The 13957-nt window shown below is 35.0% G+C and overlaps 1 protein-coding gene across 1 annotated transcript; it reads right to left on the bottom strand.

The window, feature by feature from the left end:
• Nucleotides 1-4610: 4610 nt before the first annotated feature.
• Nucleotides 4611-9932, bottom strand: LOC129738087 (uncharacterized). The gene has a single exon (XM_055729274.1). It carries the CDS (start codon nt 9930-9932, stop codon nt 4611-4613), a length of 5322 nt encoding a protein of 1773 aa, XP_055585249.1.
• Between the last annotated feature and the right edge of the window lie 4025 nt (nt 9933-13957).

The raw sequence follows: 13957 nt of genomic DNA, 5'->3' as shown, positions 1-13957 counted from the left end.
AAAAAAAAAAACTGACAAAACTGGCAATATTGACAAAATCGACAAAATGATAAAAATTGTCAATTTTTATAACAGAGCCAATTTTGTCAATTATGTAAACTGTCATTTTTGTCATAAATGTCAATTTCGTTAACTTTATAATTTTTGAATTTTTGTATTGGATGTATGTTTTTATTAAATTTTGAATTTCGTTATGTATTTGGGTCATTTTTGTCATTTAAGTCATATGAGTCATATGAGTCATATGAGTCATTTTGAATTTATTTTTTTTTGTCATTTTTGTCTATTTGTCATTTCTGTCTATTTGTCATTTTTGTCATTTTTGTCATTTTTGTGCCATTATTGTCATTTTTGTGTCATTTTTGTTATTTTTGTGTCATTTTTGTCATTTTTGTTTCATTTTTATGTCATTTTTGTGTCATTTTTGTGTCATTTTTGTGTCATTTTTGTCATTTTTGTGTCATTTTTGTGTCATTTTTGTGTCATTTTTGTGTCATTTTTGTGTCATTTTTGTGTCATTTTTGTGTCATTTTTGTGTCATTTTTGTGTCTTTTTTGTGTCATTTTTGTGTCATTTTTGTGTCATTTTTGTGTCTTTTTTGTGTCATTTTTGTGTCATTTTTGTCAATTTTGACATTATTGTCATTTTTGTCATTTTTGTCATTTTTGTCAATTTTGACATTATTGTCATTTTTGTCATTTTTGTATCCTTTTTGTGTCATTTTTGTGTAATTTTTGTGTAATTTTTGTGTAATTTTTGCCATTTTTGTCATTTTTGTCATTTTTGTCATTTTTGTCATTTTTGTCATTTTTGTCATTTTTGTCATTTTTGTCATTTTTGTCATTTTTGTCATTTTTGTCATTTTTGTCATTTTTGTCATTTTTGTCATTTTAGTCATACTGGTATCATTTCTGTGTCATTTTTGTGTCATTTTTGTCATTTTTGTCATTTTTGTCATTTTTGTCATTTTTGTCATTTTTGTCATTTTTGTCATTTTTGTCATTTTTGTCATTTTTGTCATTTTTGTCATTTTTGTCATTTTTGTCATTTTTGTCATTTTTGTCATTTTTGTCATTTTTGTCATTTTTGTCATCTTTGTCATCTTTGTCATCTTTGTCATTTTTGTCATTTTTGTCATTTTTATAATTTTTGTCATTTTTGTCATTTTTGTCATTTTTGTCATTTTTGTCATTTTTGTCATTTTTGTCATTTTTGTCATTTTTGTCATTTTTGTCATTTTTGTCATTTTTGTCATTTTTGTCATTTTTGTCATTTTTGTCGTTTTTGTCATTTTTGTCATTTTTGTCATTTTTGTCATTTTTGTCATTTTTGTCATTTTTGTCATTTTTGTCGTTTTTGTCATTTTTGTCATTTTTGTCATTTTTGTCATTTTTGTCATTTTTGTCATTTTTGTCATTTTTGTCATTTTTGTCATTTTTGTCATTTTTGTCATTTTTGTCATTTTTGTCATTTTTGTCATTTTTGTCATCTTTGTCATCTTTGTCATTTTTGTCATTTTTGTCATTTTTATAATTTTTGTCATTTTTGTCATTTTTGTCATTTTTGTCATTTTTGTCATTTTTGTCATTTTTGTCATTTTTGTCATTTTTGTCATTTTTGTCATTTTTGTCATTTTTGTCATTTTTGTCATTTTTGTCATTTTTGTCATTTTTGTCATTTTTGTCATTTTTGTCGTTTTTGTCATTTTTGTCATTTTTGTCATTTTTGTCATTTTTGTCATTTTTGTCATTTTTGTCATTTTTGTCATTTTTGTCATTTTTGTCATTTTTGTCATTTTTGTCGTTTTTGTCATTTTTGTCATTTTTGTCATTTTTGTCATTTTTGTCATTTTTGTCATTTTTGTCATTTTTGTCATTTTTGTCATTTTTGTCATTTTTGTCATTTTTGTCGTTTTTGTCATTTTTGTCATTTTTGTCATTTTTGTCATTTTTGTCATTTTTGTCATTTTTGTCATTTTTGTCATTTTTGTCATTTTTGTCATTTTTGTCATTTTTGTCATTTTTGTCATTTTTGTCATTTTTGTCATTTTTGTCATTTTTGTCATTTTTGTCATTTTTGTCATTTTTGTCATTTTTGTCATCTTTGTCATCTTTGTCATTTTTGTCATTTTTGTCATTTTTATAATTTTTGTCATTTTTGTCATTTTTGTCATTTTTGTCATTTTTGTCATTTTTGTCATTTTTGTCATTTTTGTCATTTTTGTCATTTTTGTCATTTTTGTCATTTTTGTCATTTTTGTCGTTTTTGTCATTTTTGTCATTTTTGTCATTTTTGTCATTTTTGTCATTTTTGTCATTTTTGTCGTTTTTGTCATTTTTGTCATTTTTGTCATTTTTGTCATTTTTGTCATTTTTGTCATTTTTTTCATTTTTGTCATTTTTGTCATTTTTGTCAATTTTGACATTATTGTCATTTTTGTCATTTTTGTATCCTTTTTGTGTCATTTTTGTGTAATTTTTGTGTAATTTTTGTGTAATTTTTGCCATTTTTGTCATTTTTGTCATTTTTGTCATTTTTGTCATTTTTAACATTTTTGTCATTTTTGTCATTTTTGTCATCTTTGTCATCTTTGTCATTTTTGTCATTTTTGTCATTTTTATAATTTTTGTCATTTTTGTCATTTTTGTCATTTTTGTCATTTTTGTCATTTTTGTCATTTCTGTCATTTTTGTCATTTTTGTCATTTTTGTCATTTTTGTCATTTTTGTCATTTTTGTCATTTTTGTCATTTTTGTCATTTTTGTCATTTTTGTCATTTTTGTCATTTTTGTCATTTTTGTCGTTTTTGTCATTTTTGTCATTTTTGTCATTTTTGTCATTTTTGTCATTTTTGTCATTTTTGTCATTTTTGTTATTTTTGTCATTTTTGTCATTTTGTCATTTTTGTCATTTTTGTCATTTTTGTCATTTTTGTCATTTTTGTCATTTTTGTCATTTTTGTCATTTTTGTCATTTTTGTCATTTTTGTCATTTTTGTCAATTTTGTCATATTTGTCATTTTTGTCATTTTTGTCATTTTTGTCATTTTTGTCATTTTTGTCATTTTTGTCATTTTTGTCATTTTTGTCATTTTTGTCATTTTTGTCATTTTTGTCATTTTTGTCATCTTTGTCATCTTTGTCATTTATGTCATTTTTGTCATTTTTGTCATTTTTATAATTTTTGTCATTTTTGTCATTTTTGTCATTTTTGTCATTTTTGTCATTTTTGTCATTTTTGTCATTTTTGTCATTTTTGTTATTTTTGTCATTTTTGTCATTTTTGTCATTTTTGTCATTTTTGTCATTTTTGTCATTTTTGTCATTTTTGTCATTTTTGTCATTTTTGTCATTTTTGTCGTTTTTGTCATTTTTGTCATTTTTGTCATTTTTGTCATTTTTGTCATTTTTGTCATTTTTGTCATTTTTGTCATTTTTGTCATTTTTGTCATTTTTGTCATTTTTGTCATTTTTGTCATTTTTGTCATTTTTGTCATCTTTGTCATCTTTGTCATTTTTGTCATTTTTGTCATTTTTATAATTTTTGTCATTTTTGTCATTTTTGTCATTTTTGTCATTTTTGTCATTTTTGTCATTTTTGTCATTGGTAAAGTACCTCGTTTCTGCCGGCTAAAATCCTCTGATTGCTATCCTTCAGGTGTAATTATGATGTCCAAAACGGTAAGTATCTCTTTCTTTTCAGGTTCGATGGTTATTCCCAGGATGGTAAGTGTAGTTTCTTCTTCAGCGTGTAAATCAATTCACAGGTAAGTTCTCATTCTTCATATATTTCACGAAAGAAACACTGATATTAACTTAGATTACACTTATATTACTTAAATTAAATAAACTTTAACGATTTGATCACAATAATAACAACGATAGAAGAACGTAGATTGGTTTGTTTATAAGTGACGTCTTCGACTGCCAGCAACAGAAAAGTCACACGTTTCTTCCCAAAGGGTCTTTTATAGACGGCCTGGCGGAAACTGCCTTTCGCAGTTTTGATCGCTGCTAACGCGCCCCAATATGACAGCAAGCCTCATCGTCCAAACTTCACACTCCTAGTATTTCTCAAAACCAGATAGCGCCACATCACCCAAATTCGTGTATCGCGAACATACTGGCCCCTTCAGAAATACTTTTTCTGACAGCATCCATATGAGTTCGTCCGTTGGAGCGTGTACTTGACGATGGCCCTTTCTCGTTGAGCGTGAAGACAATGTTTACATTGCATCGTACAGTCGTGAAGTCGTGTTGAATTGTTGGTAGGTAGGTGTTCTGGAAAATTTTAAGACCCGGTAGCGGTTTTTTAAACAAGTGAAAGGATTGGACAGGAACTCACCGTATTCACTGTAATAAAGTGCCTTGAAATTTTGTGAAACCGTTGCTATCGGGAATCGAGTGGGGTGGAACTACGGTGAACGGCAGCTCAATCCAGTTGAGCAGGAACGTACAAAACAAGTAAGTGGTAGAAAGTGCTTGTGCGATGAAAAGTCGGTCGGTTGTGTCGTGAATCCTGGAATAATTAAGACCCGGTAGCGGTTTTTTGGTGTTTAAGTTGCATTGGACAGGAACTCACCTGATCCAAGCCAAACTAGGCCTTGGAAATTATAGTTTACTGCTGCAGTCGGGATCAGGTTGAATTCCTTCGAAATTTTTGTCTGGTGTTGATTGTTCGGCTCCTGCTGTTGGTTTTGATTCATCAGGCGTTGATGCAATCGGCAACAGACAAATTTTAGCCACCGGTCTTGTGCAGTAGCCCTTAGGAGTCTGGAGAGTGACCACCCTGGTGATGCCATCTTTTCCCGGATGAATTTCTGCTACCCTAGCAGTCGGCCAGCGAATCGGAGGAGTTGCATCGTCCTTGAGAAGCACCAATTGATTTTGTTGTATCGACACAGGTGAGTTGCACCATCTAGCCCTTGGTTCTAACGTAGCTAAATATTCCAGGTGCCACCTCCGCCAAATATCTTGGAACAATTTTTGTGTTTGCTGCCACTTTCGGAGATAGTTGAACGGAACTTCAGCATGATTTTCATCCGGAACAGATTTAAGAGCAGTGCCGACCAAAAAGTGTCCCGGTGTAAGTGGTTCATAGTCGGTAGGATCATCGCTTAGAGGAACGATTGGCCGAGAGTTCAAACAGCATTCTATTTGACACAATAAGGTGTCCATGTCATCGTACGCTAGCGGACGATCGCGGACCACGCGCAAAAAATGCTTTTGAGCTGAATTAATTGCTGATTCCCACAGCCCTCCAAAATGGGATGCCCTCGGAGGATTGAAGTGCCAGCGGATGTTCAAATCAGTACATTCGGCTGCTACCGTGTTGGTGTATTCTGGATTCTTGAGCAACCGTTTTAGCTCATTTCTTGCCCCAAGGAAATTTCTACCGTTATCACTGTACATGTCGGAGGGTGGACCCCGACGAGAAACGAAGCGTCTCAAGGCTTGAAGAAATTTTGCTGTTGTCAAATCGAATACAAGCTCGATGTGGACAGCTTTTGTGCTGAAGCACACGAAGATTGCTACGAACGCTTTGGTTGGGGCTGCGCGACGTTGGGGAGGCTTAAGCAGAATCGGGCCCCAGTAGTCGACGCCTGTTTTCGTGAATGGTCGGGTGGCAGTTATGCGCTCCCTTGGTAGCTCGGCCATAAATTGTTCCACCAATTTAGGGCGAGCTCGGACGCAAATAACGCAGCGGTGGACGACAGTTTTGGCCAGATTCCTGGCCCCTATGATCCAGTACCGGAGGCGCAGGATTCCCAGAAGCAATTGCGGTGCTGCATGCAAATGCCTCTCATGGTAGCATTCGACGAGCAAGATGGAGAAGCGATGCTGATAAGGGAGTAGAATTTGATGCTTGGCGTCGTAGGTCAACGATGATCTGTCGATGCGCCCTCCTATGCGCATGAGGTGGCTGGAATCCAAAAACGGAGTGAACCATCTCAGTCGAGATTTGACGGGAGTTGGTTTTGATGCTTCGAGGGCTGCGACGTAGTCGGAGAACTCCTGGGCTTGTACTAACCGGATGAGGACATGCTCAGCATCGCGAATTTCGTCCGAAGTGAGGAATGGCTGGAATGTTCGGGAGTTCCGTGGACTCCGACGAGTTAGAGAAAAGCGCAGGCAAAACGCTGTTACGCGCAGCATGGTTTGAAATTTGGAAAACCGTGCCACATAAGCGTCAATGAATGTAGGTTCGATTGTGGCTGTTAAAACTGTGGATTTTGCTGTTCGATACTCCAATTGGGTATCGAAGGTGTGATTCGATGATGATGTTGGCCAAAAACTTTGGTCTGATCGGAGCCATTCAGGACCTTGCCACCACAAGTCACAAGCGAGAAGCGTATCTGCATCAATGCCTCGAGATATGTGGTCAGCTGGATTCTGCTGACCGGCTACGTGATTCCAGGTCGATCCTTCAGTTGCGAGTTGAATCTTGGAAACCCGGTTAGCAACGAATGTGGTCCAATTGGATGGAGTTGACCTTAGCCAGGCTAGAACGGTAGTGGAATCGACCCAGAAAAAGGTTGGAAAAGTTTTCCCGAAGGCGAAGGAGATCTTTTTGCTCAGTTGGGCAGCCTCGAGTGCTCCGCAGAGCTCCAGTCGGGGTATGCTGCGCTTTTTTAAGGGAGCCACTTTTGATTTTGCGGTTAGCAGACCAACTGCAATGTTGCCTGCTGTGTCGGTCGACCGAAAATAAGCGCACGCACCGTAAGCTTGCTCGGAAGCATCAGAGAACAAGTGCAATTGAACAGTTTCGAAATTTGATACTACGATACAACGTGGAATTCGTAGCTGGCTAAGGGATGATAGTTGCGAAGTGTAGTTCTCCCAATAACTTGCGAGAGAGGGAGGCAGTGGCTGGTCCCATCCCCAGGGTTTACCGTCATCCGAATTAAGACTCCACAGAGTCTGCATGAAAATTTTTGCAGTGACGATGACTGGACCGACCAAACCCAAGGGATCGAATAGCTGAGCGATCTGTGAAAGGGCTATTCGTTTGCTCATTACCGTGTTGTGGGGTTCATCAGGTACCTGGATTCGAAAACGTAAATTGTCCGTCGATGGTTCCCAGTGCAACCCGAGAGTTTTGATACATTGATCAGCCGCCAACTCGACTGAAGATTGAAGAGCACGTCTTTCCGGAGAGATGCCGTCAAGAACTGCTTCGACATTCGATGCGAATTTCCGGAATTCAAAACCTCCACGTTTGCACAGTTGATCCAGTTGATTTCGAATTTTAGTAACTTCATCAGGAGAGCTTCCGCTGGTTACCAAATCGTCCACGTACACGTCCTTCCTCAAAACCTTTGAGCCTTCCGGGAAATGCAGTTTTTCATCGTCGGCAAGTTGCTGAAGTGTTCTGGTAGCAAGGAAAGGTGCACTAGCAGTGCCATAGGTGACAGTTTTTAGCTCGAATGTGCCGATGGATTTGTCGGGAGAATTACGCCAGAGAATTCGTTGGAGCGGAGTATCTCGTTCGTCAACCAGGATTTGGCGGTACATTTGTTTGATGTCAGCGATTAGTAACACTGGGTTGATTCGGGTTCTCAATATTATGGCTCGTAGATCATCCTGTATAACTGGCCCGACCATAAGCGCGTCATTGAGGGATTTTCCTGTCGAGGACTTGCAAGACGCGTCAAACACGACTCGCACCTTGGTAGTGGCGCTGTCAGCACGAATCACGGCATGATGAGGCAGATAGTATTGTGGATTGGAGTGCAAAACTTCGTCTACACGCCGCATGTGTCCAAGGGCTAGGTATTCCGCCATGAAGTCCTGATATTGAGACCGTAGATCACTACTCTGTTGCAAGCGAGCCTCAAGCATGTGGAACCGACGAAGGGCAATGCTGCGATTGTCACCAATTCTGGAATCGGCCTCTTTCAAAGGAAGTCGTACTATGTATCGGCCTTCGGAATTACGTCGAACTGTTCGGTGGAAGTGATTTTCGCAAGCAGCCTCTTCAACCGACAAACAGGAAGCTGAATCGTCCTCTTCGATGGCCCAAAAACGTTGCATTAAGCGGTACACGTCTGCGACAGTTGCGACATTGGAGGCTACGGTGCTAACATTATTGTAATTCGATACCTTTCCGGATACTACCCAACCAAGAACGGAATTCACTAGAGTAGGAAGAGAATCTCCGAGAGGTACTCTTCCGGAAGTTTTGAATAGTTCGAAAAAGATATCGGCCCCCAGAACGACATCGATATGATGGCTTTCGTAGAAAACTGGGTCCGCTAATCGAATTCCCTTTGGCACGTTCCATTTGGAAATATTTAATGTCGTGGATGGTAAGTTCAGGGTAAGTTTTGGTAACACAAACAGTTCGACAACAGTAGAGAATTCTGTAATTCGGGAATGCACGGTGGCCCGAAGTTTACAGCGAGCTTGAACGGATGACTGGCCAATGCCAGAGATCGCTAGATGAACCTTGTTGCGTTGAACCTTGAGTTTTTGAGAGAGTGCTTCGGTGATAAAACTGCACTCGCTTCCAGAGTCGAGAAGTGCTCTAGCTGGATGAGTATTGCCACGATCATCAACAAGATTAATCACGGCCGTTGCGAGAAGTACCTTGTGAGAGCGAAATCCACTGGGAGACCGTTGAACTGCCGCGGACAATGATGAAGAACATTCGTCACCGGTGGGAATGGGATCCTTGGGGGCGTTGAGATCAGTTTTCGATCGGTTAGATTCAGCTTGAACGGAGTCCTGGCTGCAAAGTTGGCTATGGTGCTTCCCTCTACATTTACGGCAGGTGTTTTTGGACTGACAGGTTCTGGCTTGATGACCCTTTCGTAGGCAGTTACGACACAGCTGCTGGCGACGCACGAGCTTCTCCTTGTCCTCGGTGGTCATTTTCGAAAACACAGAGCATTGGTAGAGAGGATGATGTTCAGAACAGGCATGGCATTGACGAAACGAAACTTGAGTGGTAGTGGCTGACAACTGATTGCTGACAACTGCCGCTCGATATACTGGTTTTTTCGACGCAGGGATGGACGGAGTGTCCAGATTAACATTGCTGACGCTCTGCAGAACCGTAACCCTTCTTTGGAGAAACAAGACCAAATCCGGAAACGTGGTTGCTTCATGAGTTGATGCAAATTCTTCCCAATCTCTTCGTGTTTTAGCATCAAGTCGAATACTCAGCATGCGAATAAGAAGAACATCCCAATACTCAGTTCGTTCACCCAGTTGCTTCAGAATTCGGACGTTGGCTTCGAATTTTTCTACTAGGGAATGAAGATCGGTTGCTGATTCTCGCTTCAATGGCGTAAACTCAAAAAGGGAATCGATGTACGCTTGCTTGAGACGTGATGGATTTTGGAAGTGTTCCACGAGCAGATTCCAGGCAACAGGATAGTTGTTAGCGCTGAGCCCGATTGTTTGAATGAGCTTTAGTGCATCTCCAGCCAGGGAGGATCGCAAATAGTAAAACTTTTGTATGTTAGACAATTCACTGGAAGAATGCACTAAAGAAATGAACAGGTCGTGGAAGTTAAGCCAATGCTCGAGCGTTCCGTTGAATACGGGCAGTTTAACGTCGGGTAATCGAATTTGAGACGACGCAGGGAAGTGCGCACTGGACTGAGAAGATTGGATGCATGGTGCCGAGTTATTTTTATTGACGGAAAGCAAAAATCCTTTGACACGGTAATATTCCGTTTCAAATTGAGCACGCTGCTTGAGTTGAAGATCGATGACTTCCGGATCGTCAACTTCAGCGGCCTCCAACTCAGCCTGAGTTTTGCAGAAGTCCGCCCATAGGACTCCGAGATTCTCCAGCCGAACCGGAACTTCAATAGACTGGGTATCTTCTCGGAAATTATCGACGAACACCCTTATTAGGCTGAAGGATGTTTCAATGCTGCGTAATCTTAACTTGAGCGACTTGATTCTGCGCTCGGCGGCCATCGTGCAGGAATATCTGGAAAAAGGATTCCCAGCGGAGCACAAAACGTCACACGTATAGCTATATAGGAAATATAATTACCTTTTAAAGGCAATTTCGTGCCTTGTATTAATTTTTTTTTTTTCCAGGAACTTCTCCAACAGGATTGATGAAGGAAAGATTTCCGACAACGTGGTAAGAAACAAAAACTCCTCGCAGGAATGGTAAGGTTACGAACGCTCGGAGTTCGACGAGCATCCGGCTCGAAGGACCATATGGTAAAGTACCTCGTTTCTGCCGGCTAAAATCCTCTGATTGCTATCCTTCAGGTGTAATTATGATGTCCAAAACGGTAAGTATCTCTTTCTTTTCAGGTTCGATGGTTATTCCCAGGATGGTAAGTGTAGTTTCTTCTTCAGCGTGTAAATCAATTCACAGGTAAGTTCTCATTCTTCATATATTTCACGAAAGAAACACTGATATTAACTTAGATTACACTTATATTACTTAAATTAAATAAACTTTAACGATTTGATCACAATAATAACAACGATAGAAGAACGTAGATTGGTTTGTTTATAAGTGACGTCTTCGACTGCCAGCAACAGAAAAGTCACACGTTTCTTCCCAAAGGGTCTTTTATAGACGGCCTGGCGGAAACTGCCTTTCGCAGTTTTGATCGCTGCTAACGCGCCCCAATATGACAGCAAGCCTCATCGTCCAAACTTCACACTCCTAGTATTTCTCAAAACCAGATAGCGCCACATCACCCAAATTCGTGTATCGCGAACAGTCATTTTTGTCATTTTTGTCATTTTTGTCATTTTTGTCATTTTTGTCATTTTTGTCATTTTTGTCATTTTTGTCATTTTTGTCATTTTTGTCATTTTTGTCATTTTTGTCATTTTTGTCATTTTTGTCATTTTTGTCATTTTTGTCATTTTTGTCATTTTTGTCATTTTTGTCATTTTTGTCATTTTTGTCATTTTTGTCATTTTTGTCATTTTTGTCATTTTTGTCATTTTTGTCATTTTTGTCATTTTTGTCATTTTTGTCATTTTTGTCATTTTTGTCATTTTTGTCATTTTTGTCATTTTTGTCATTTTTGTCATTTTTGTCATTTTTGTCATTTTTGTCATTTTTGTCATTTTTGTCATTTTTGTCATTTTTGTCATTTTTGTCATTTTTGTCATTTTTGTCATTTTTGTCATTTTTGTCATTTTTGTCATTTTTGTCAATTTTGTCATTTTTGTCATTTTTGTCATTTTTGTCATTTTTGTCATTTTTGTCATTTTTGTCAATTTTGTCATATTTGTCATTTTTGTCATTTTTGTCATTTTTGTCATTTTTGTCATTTTTGTCATTTTTGTCATTTTTGTCATTTTTGTCATTTTTGTCATCTTTGTCATCTTTGTCATTTTTGTCATTTTTGTCATTTTTGTCATTTTTATAATTTTTGTCATTTTTGTCATTTTTGTCATTTTTGTCATTTTTGTCATTTTTGTCATTTTTGTCATTTTTGTCATTTTTGTCATTTTTGTCATTTTTGTCATTTTTGTCATTTTTGTCATTTTTGTCATTTTTGTCATTTTTGTCATTTTTGTCATTTTTGTCATTTTTGTCATTTTTGTCATTTTTGTCATTTTTGTCATTTTTGTCATTTTTGTCATTTTTGTCATTTTTGTCATTTTTGTCATTTTTGTCATTTTTGTCATTTTTGTCATTTTTGTCATTTTTGTCATTTTTGTCATTTTTGTCATTTTTGTCATTTTTGTCATTTTTGTCATTTTTGTCATTTTTGTCATTTTTGTCATTTTTGTCATTTTTGTCATTTTTGTCATTTTTGTCATTTTTGTCATTTTTGTCATTTTTGTCATTTTTGTCATTTTTGTCATTTTTGTCATTTTTGTCATTTTTGTCATTTTTGTCATTTTTGTCATTTTTGTCATTTTTGTCATTTTTGTCATTTTTGTCATTTTTGTCATTTTTGTCATTTTTGTCATTTTTGTCATTTTTGTCATTTTTGTCATTTTTGTCATTTTTGTCATTTTTGTCATTTTTGTCATTTTTGTCATTTTTGTCATTTTTGTCATTTTTGTCATTTTTGTCATTTTTGTCATTTTTGTCATTTTTGTCATTTTTGTCATTTTTGTCATTTTTGTCATTTTTGTCATTTTTGTCATTTTTGTCATTTTTGTCTTTTTTGTCATTTTTGTCATTTTTGTCATTTTTGTCATTTTTGTCATTTTTGTCATTTTTGTCATTTTTGTCATTTTTGTCATTTTTGTCATTTTTGTCATTTTTGTCATTTTTGTCATTTTTGTCATTTTTGTCATTTTTGTCATTTTTGTCATTTTTGTCATTTTTGTCATTTTTGTCATTTTTGTCATTTTTGTCATTTTTGTCATTTTTGTCATTTTTGTCATTTTTGTCATTTTTGTCATTTTTGTCATTTTTGTCATTTTTGTCATTTTTGTCATTTTTGTCATTTTTGTCATTTTTGTCATTTTTGTCATTTTTGTCATTTTTGTCATTTTTGTCATTTTTGTCATTTTTGTCATTTTTGTCATTTTTGTCATTTTTGTCATTTTTGTCATTTTTGTCATTTTTGTCATTTTTGTCATTTTTGTCATTTTTGACATTTTTGTCATTTTTGTCATTTTTGTCATTTTTGTCATTTTTGTCATTTTTGTCATCTTTGTCATCTTTGTCATTTTTGTCATTTTTGTCATTTTTATAATTTTTGTCATTTTTGTCATTTTTGTCATTTTTGTCATTTTTGTCATTTTTGTCATTTTTGTCATTTTTGTCATTTTTGTCATTTTTGTCATTTTTGTCATTTTTGTCATTTTTGTCATTTTTGTCATTTTTGTCATTTTTGTCATTTTTGTCATTTTTGTCATTTTTGTCATTTTTGTCATTTTTGTCGTTTTTGTCATTTTTGTCATTTTTGTCATTTTTGTCATTTTTGTCATTTTTGTCATTTTTGTCATTTTTGTCATTTTTGTCATTTTTGTCATTTTTGTCATTTTTGTCATTTTTGTCATTTTTGTCATTTTTGTCATTTTTGTCATTTTTGTCATTTTTGTCATTTTTGTCATTTTTGTCATTTTTGTCATTTTTGTCATTTTTGTCATTTTTGTCATTTTTGTCATTTTTGTCATTTTTGTCATTTTTGTCATTTTTGTCATTTTTGTCATTTTTGTCATTTTTGTCATTTTAGTCATTTTTGTCATTTTTGTCATTTTTGTCATTTTTGTCATTTTTGTCATTTTTGTCATTTTTGTCATTTTTGTCATTTTTGTCATTTTTGTCATTTTTGTCATTTTTGTCATTTTTGTCATTTTTGTCATTTTTGTCATTTTTGTCATTTTTGTCATTTTTGTCATTTTTGTCATTTTTGTCATTTTTGTCATTTTTGTCATTTTTGTCATTTTTGTCATTTTTGTCATTTTTGTCATTTTTGTCATTTTTGTCATTTTTGTCATTTTTGTCATTTTTGTCATTTTTGTCATTTTTGTCATTTTTGTCATTTTTGTCATTTTTGTCATTTTTGTCATTTTTGTCATTTTTGTCATTTTTGTCATTTTTGTCATTTTTGTCATTTTTGTCATTTTTGTCATTTTTGTCATTTTTGTCATTTTTGTCATTTTTGTCATTTTTGTCATTTTTGTCATTTTTGTCATTTTTGTCATTTTTGTCATTTTTGTCATTTTTGTCATTTTTGTCATTTTTGTCATTTTTGTCATTTTTGTCATTTTTGTCATTTTTGTCATTTTTGTCATTTTTGTCATTTTTGTCATTTTTGTCATTTTTGTCATTTTTGTCATTTTTGTCATTTTTGTCATTTTTGTCATTTTCTCCATTTTTGACATTTTTGTCATTTTTGTGATTACAATCCGGAACCGATTCCTGATTCTGATATGATTATATTTTGAAAATATTTTGTGAAATTTTCATTTAATCTGGAACATGATTCTCATCTTGAAGCTCACCCTGGGCTTTGTTCGAGATCTGATTCTGATGCAAAACCTCATTTTGACTCTAA

Source organism: Uranotaenia lowii, chromosome 1 (genome assembly GCF_029784155.1).
Source record: "Uranotaenia lowii strain MFRU-FL chromosome 1, ASM2978415v1, whole genome shotgun sequence".
NCBI classification, from domain to species: Eukaryota; Metazoa; Arthropoda; class Insecta; order Diptera; family Culicidae; genus Uranotaenia; species Uranotaenia lowii.
The sequence above is the reverse complement of the archived record's forward strand: the minus strand, read 5'-3'. Positions and strand labels throughout refer to the sequence as shown.

Excerpts from the sequence above, each read along its gene's own strand:
- LOC129738087 (XM_055729274.1), bottom strand. The coding sequence starts at position 9,932 with ATGGCCGCCGAGCGCAGAATCAAGTCGCTCAAGTTAAGATTACGCAGC.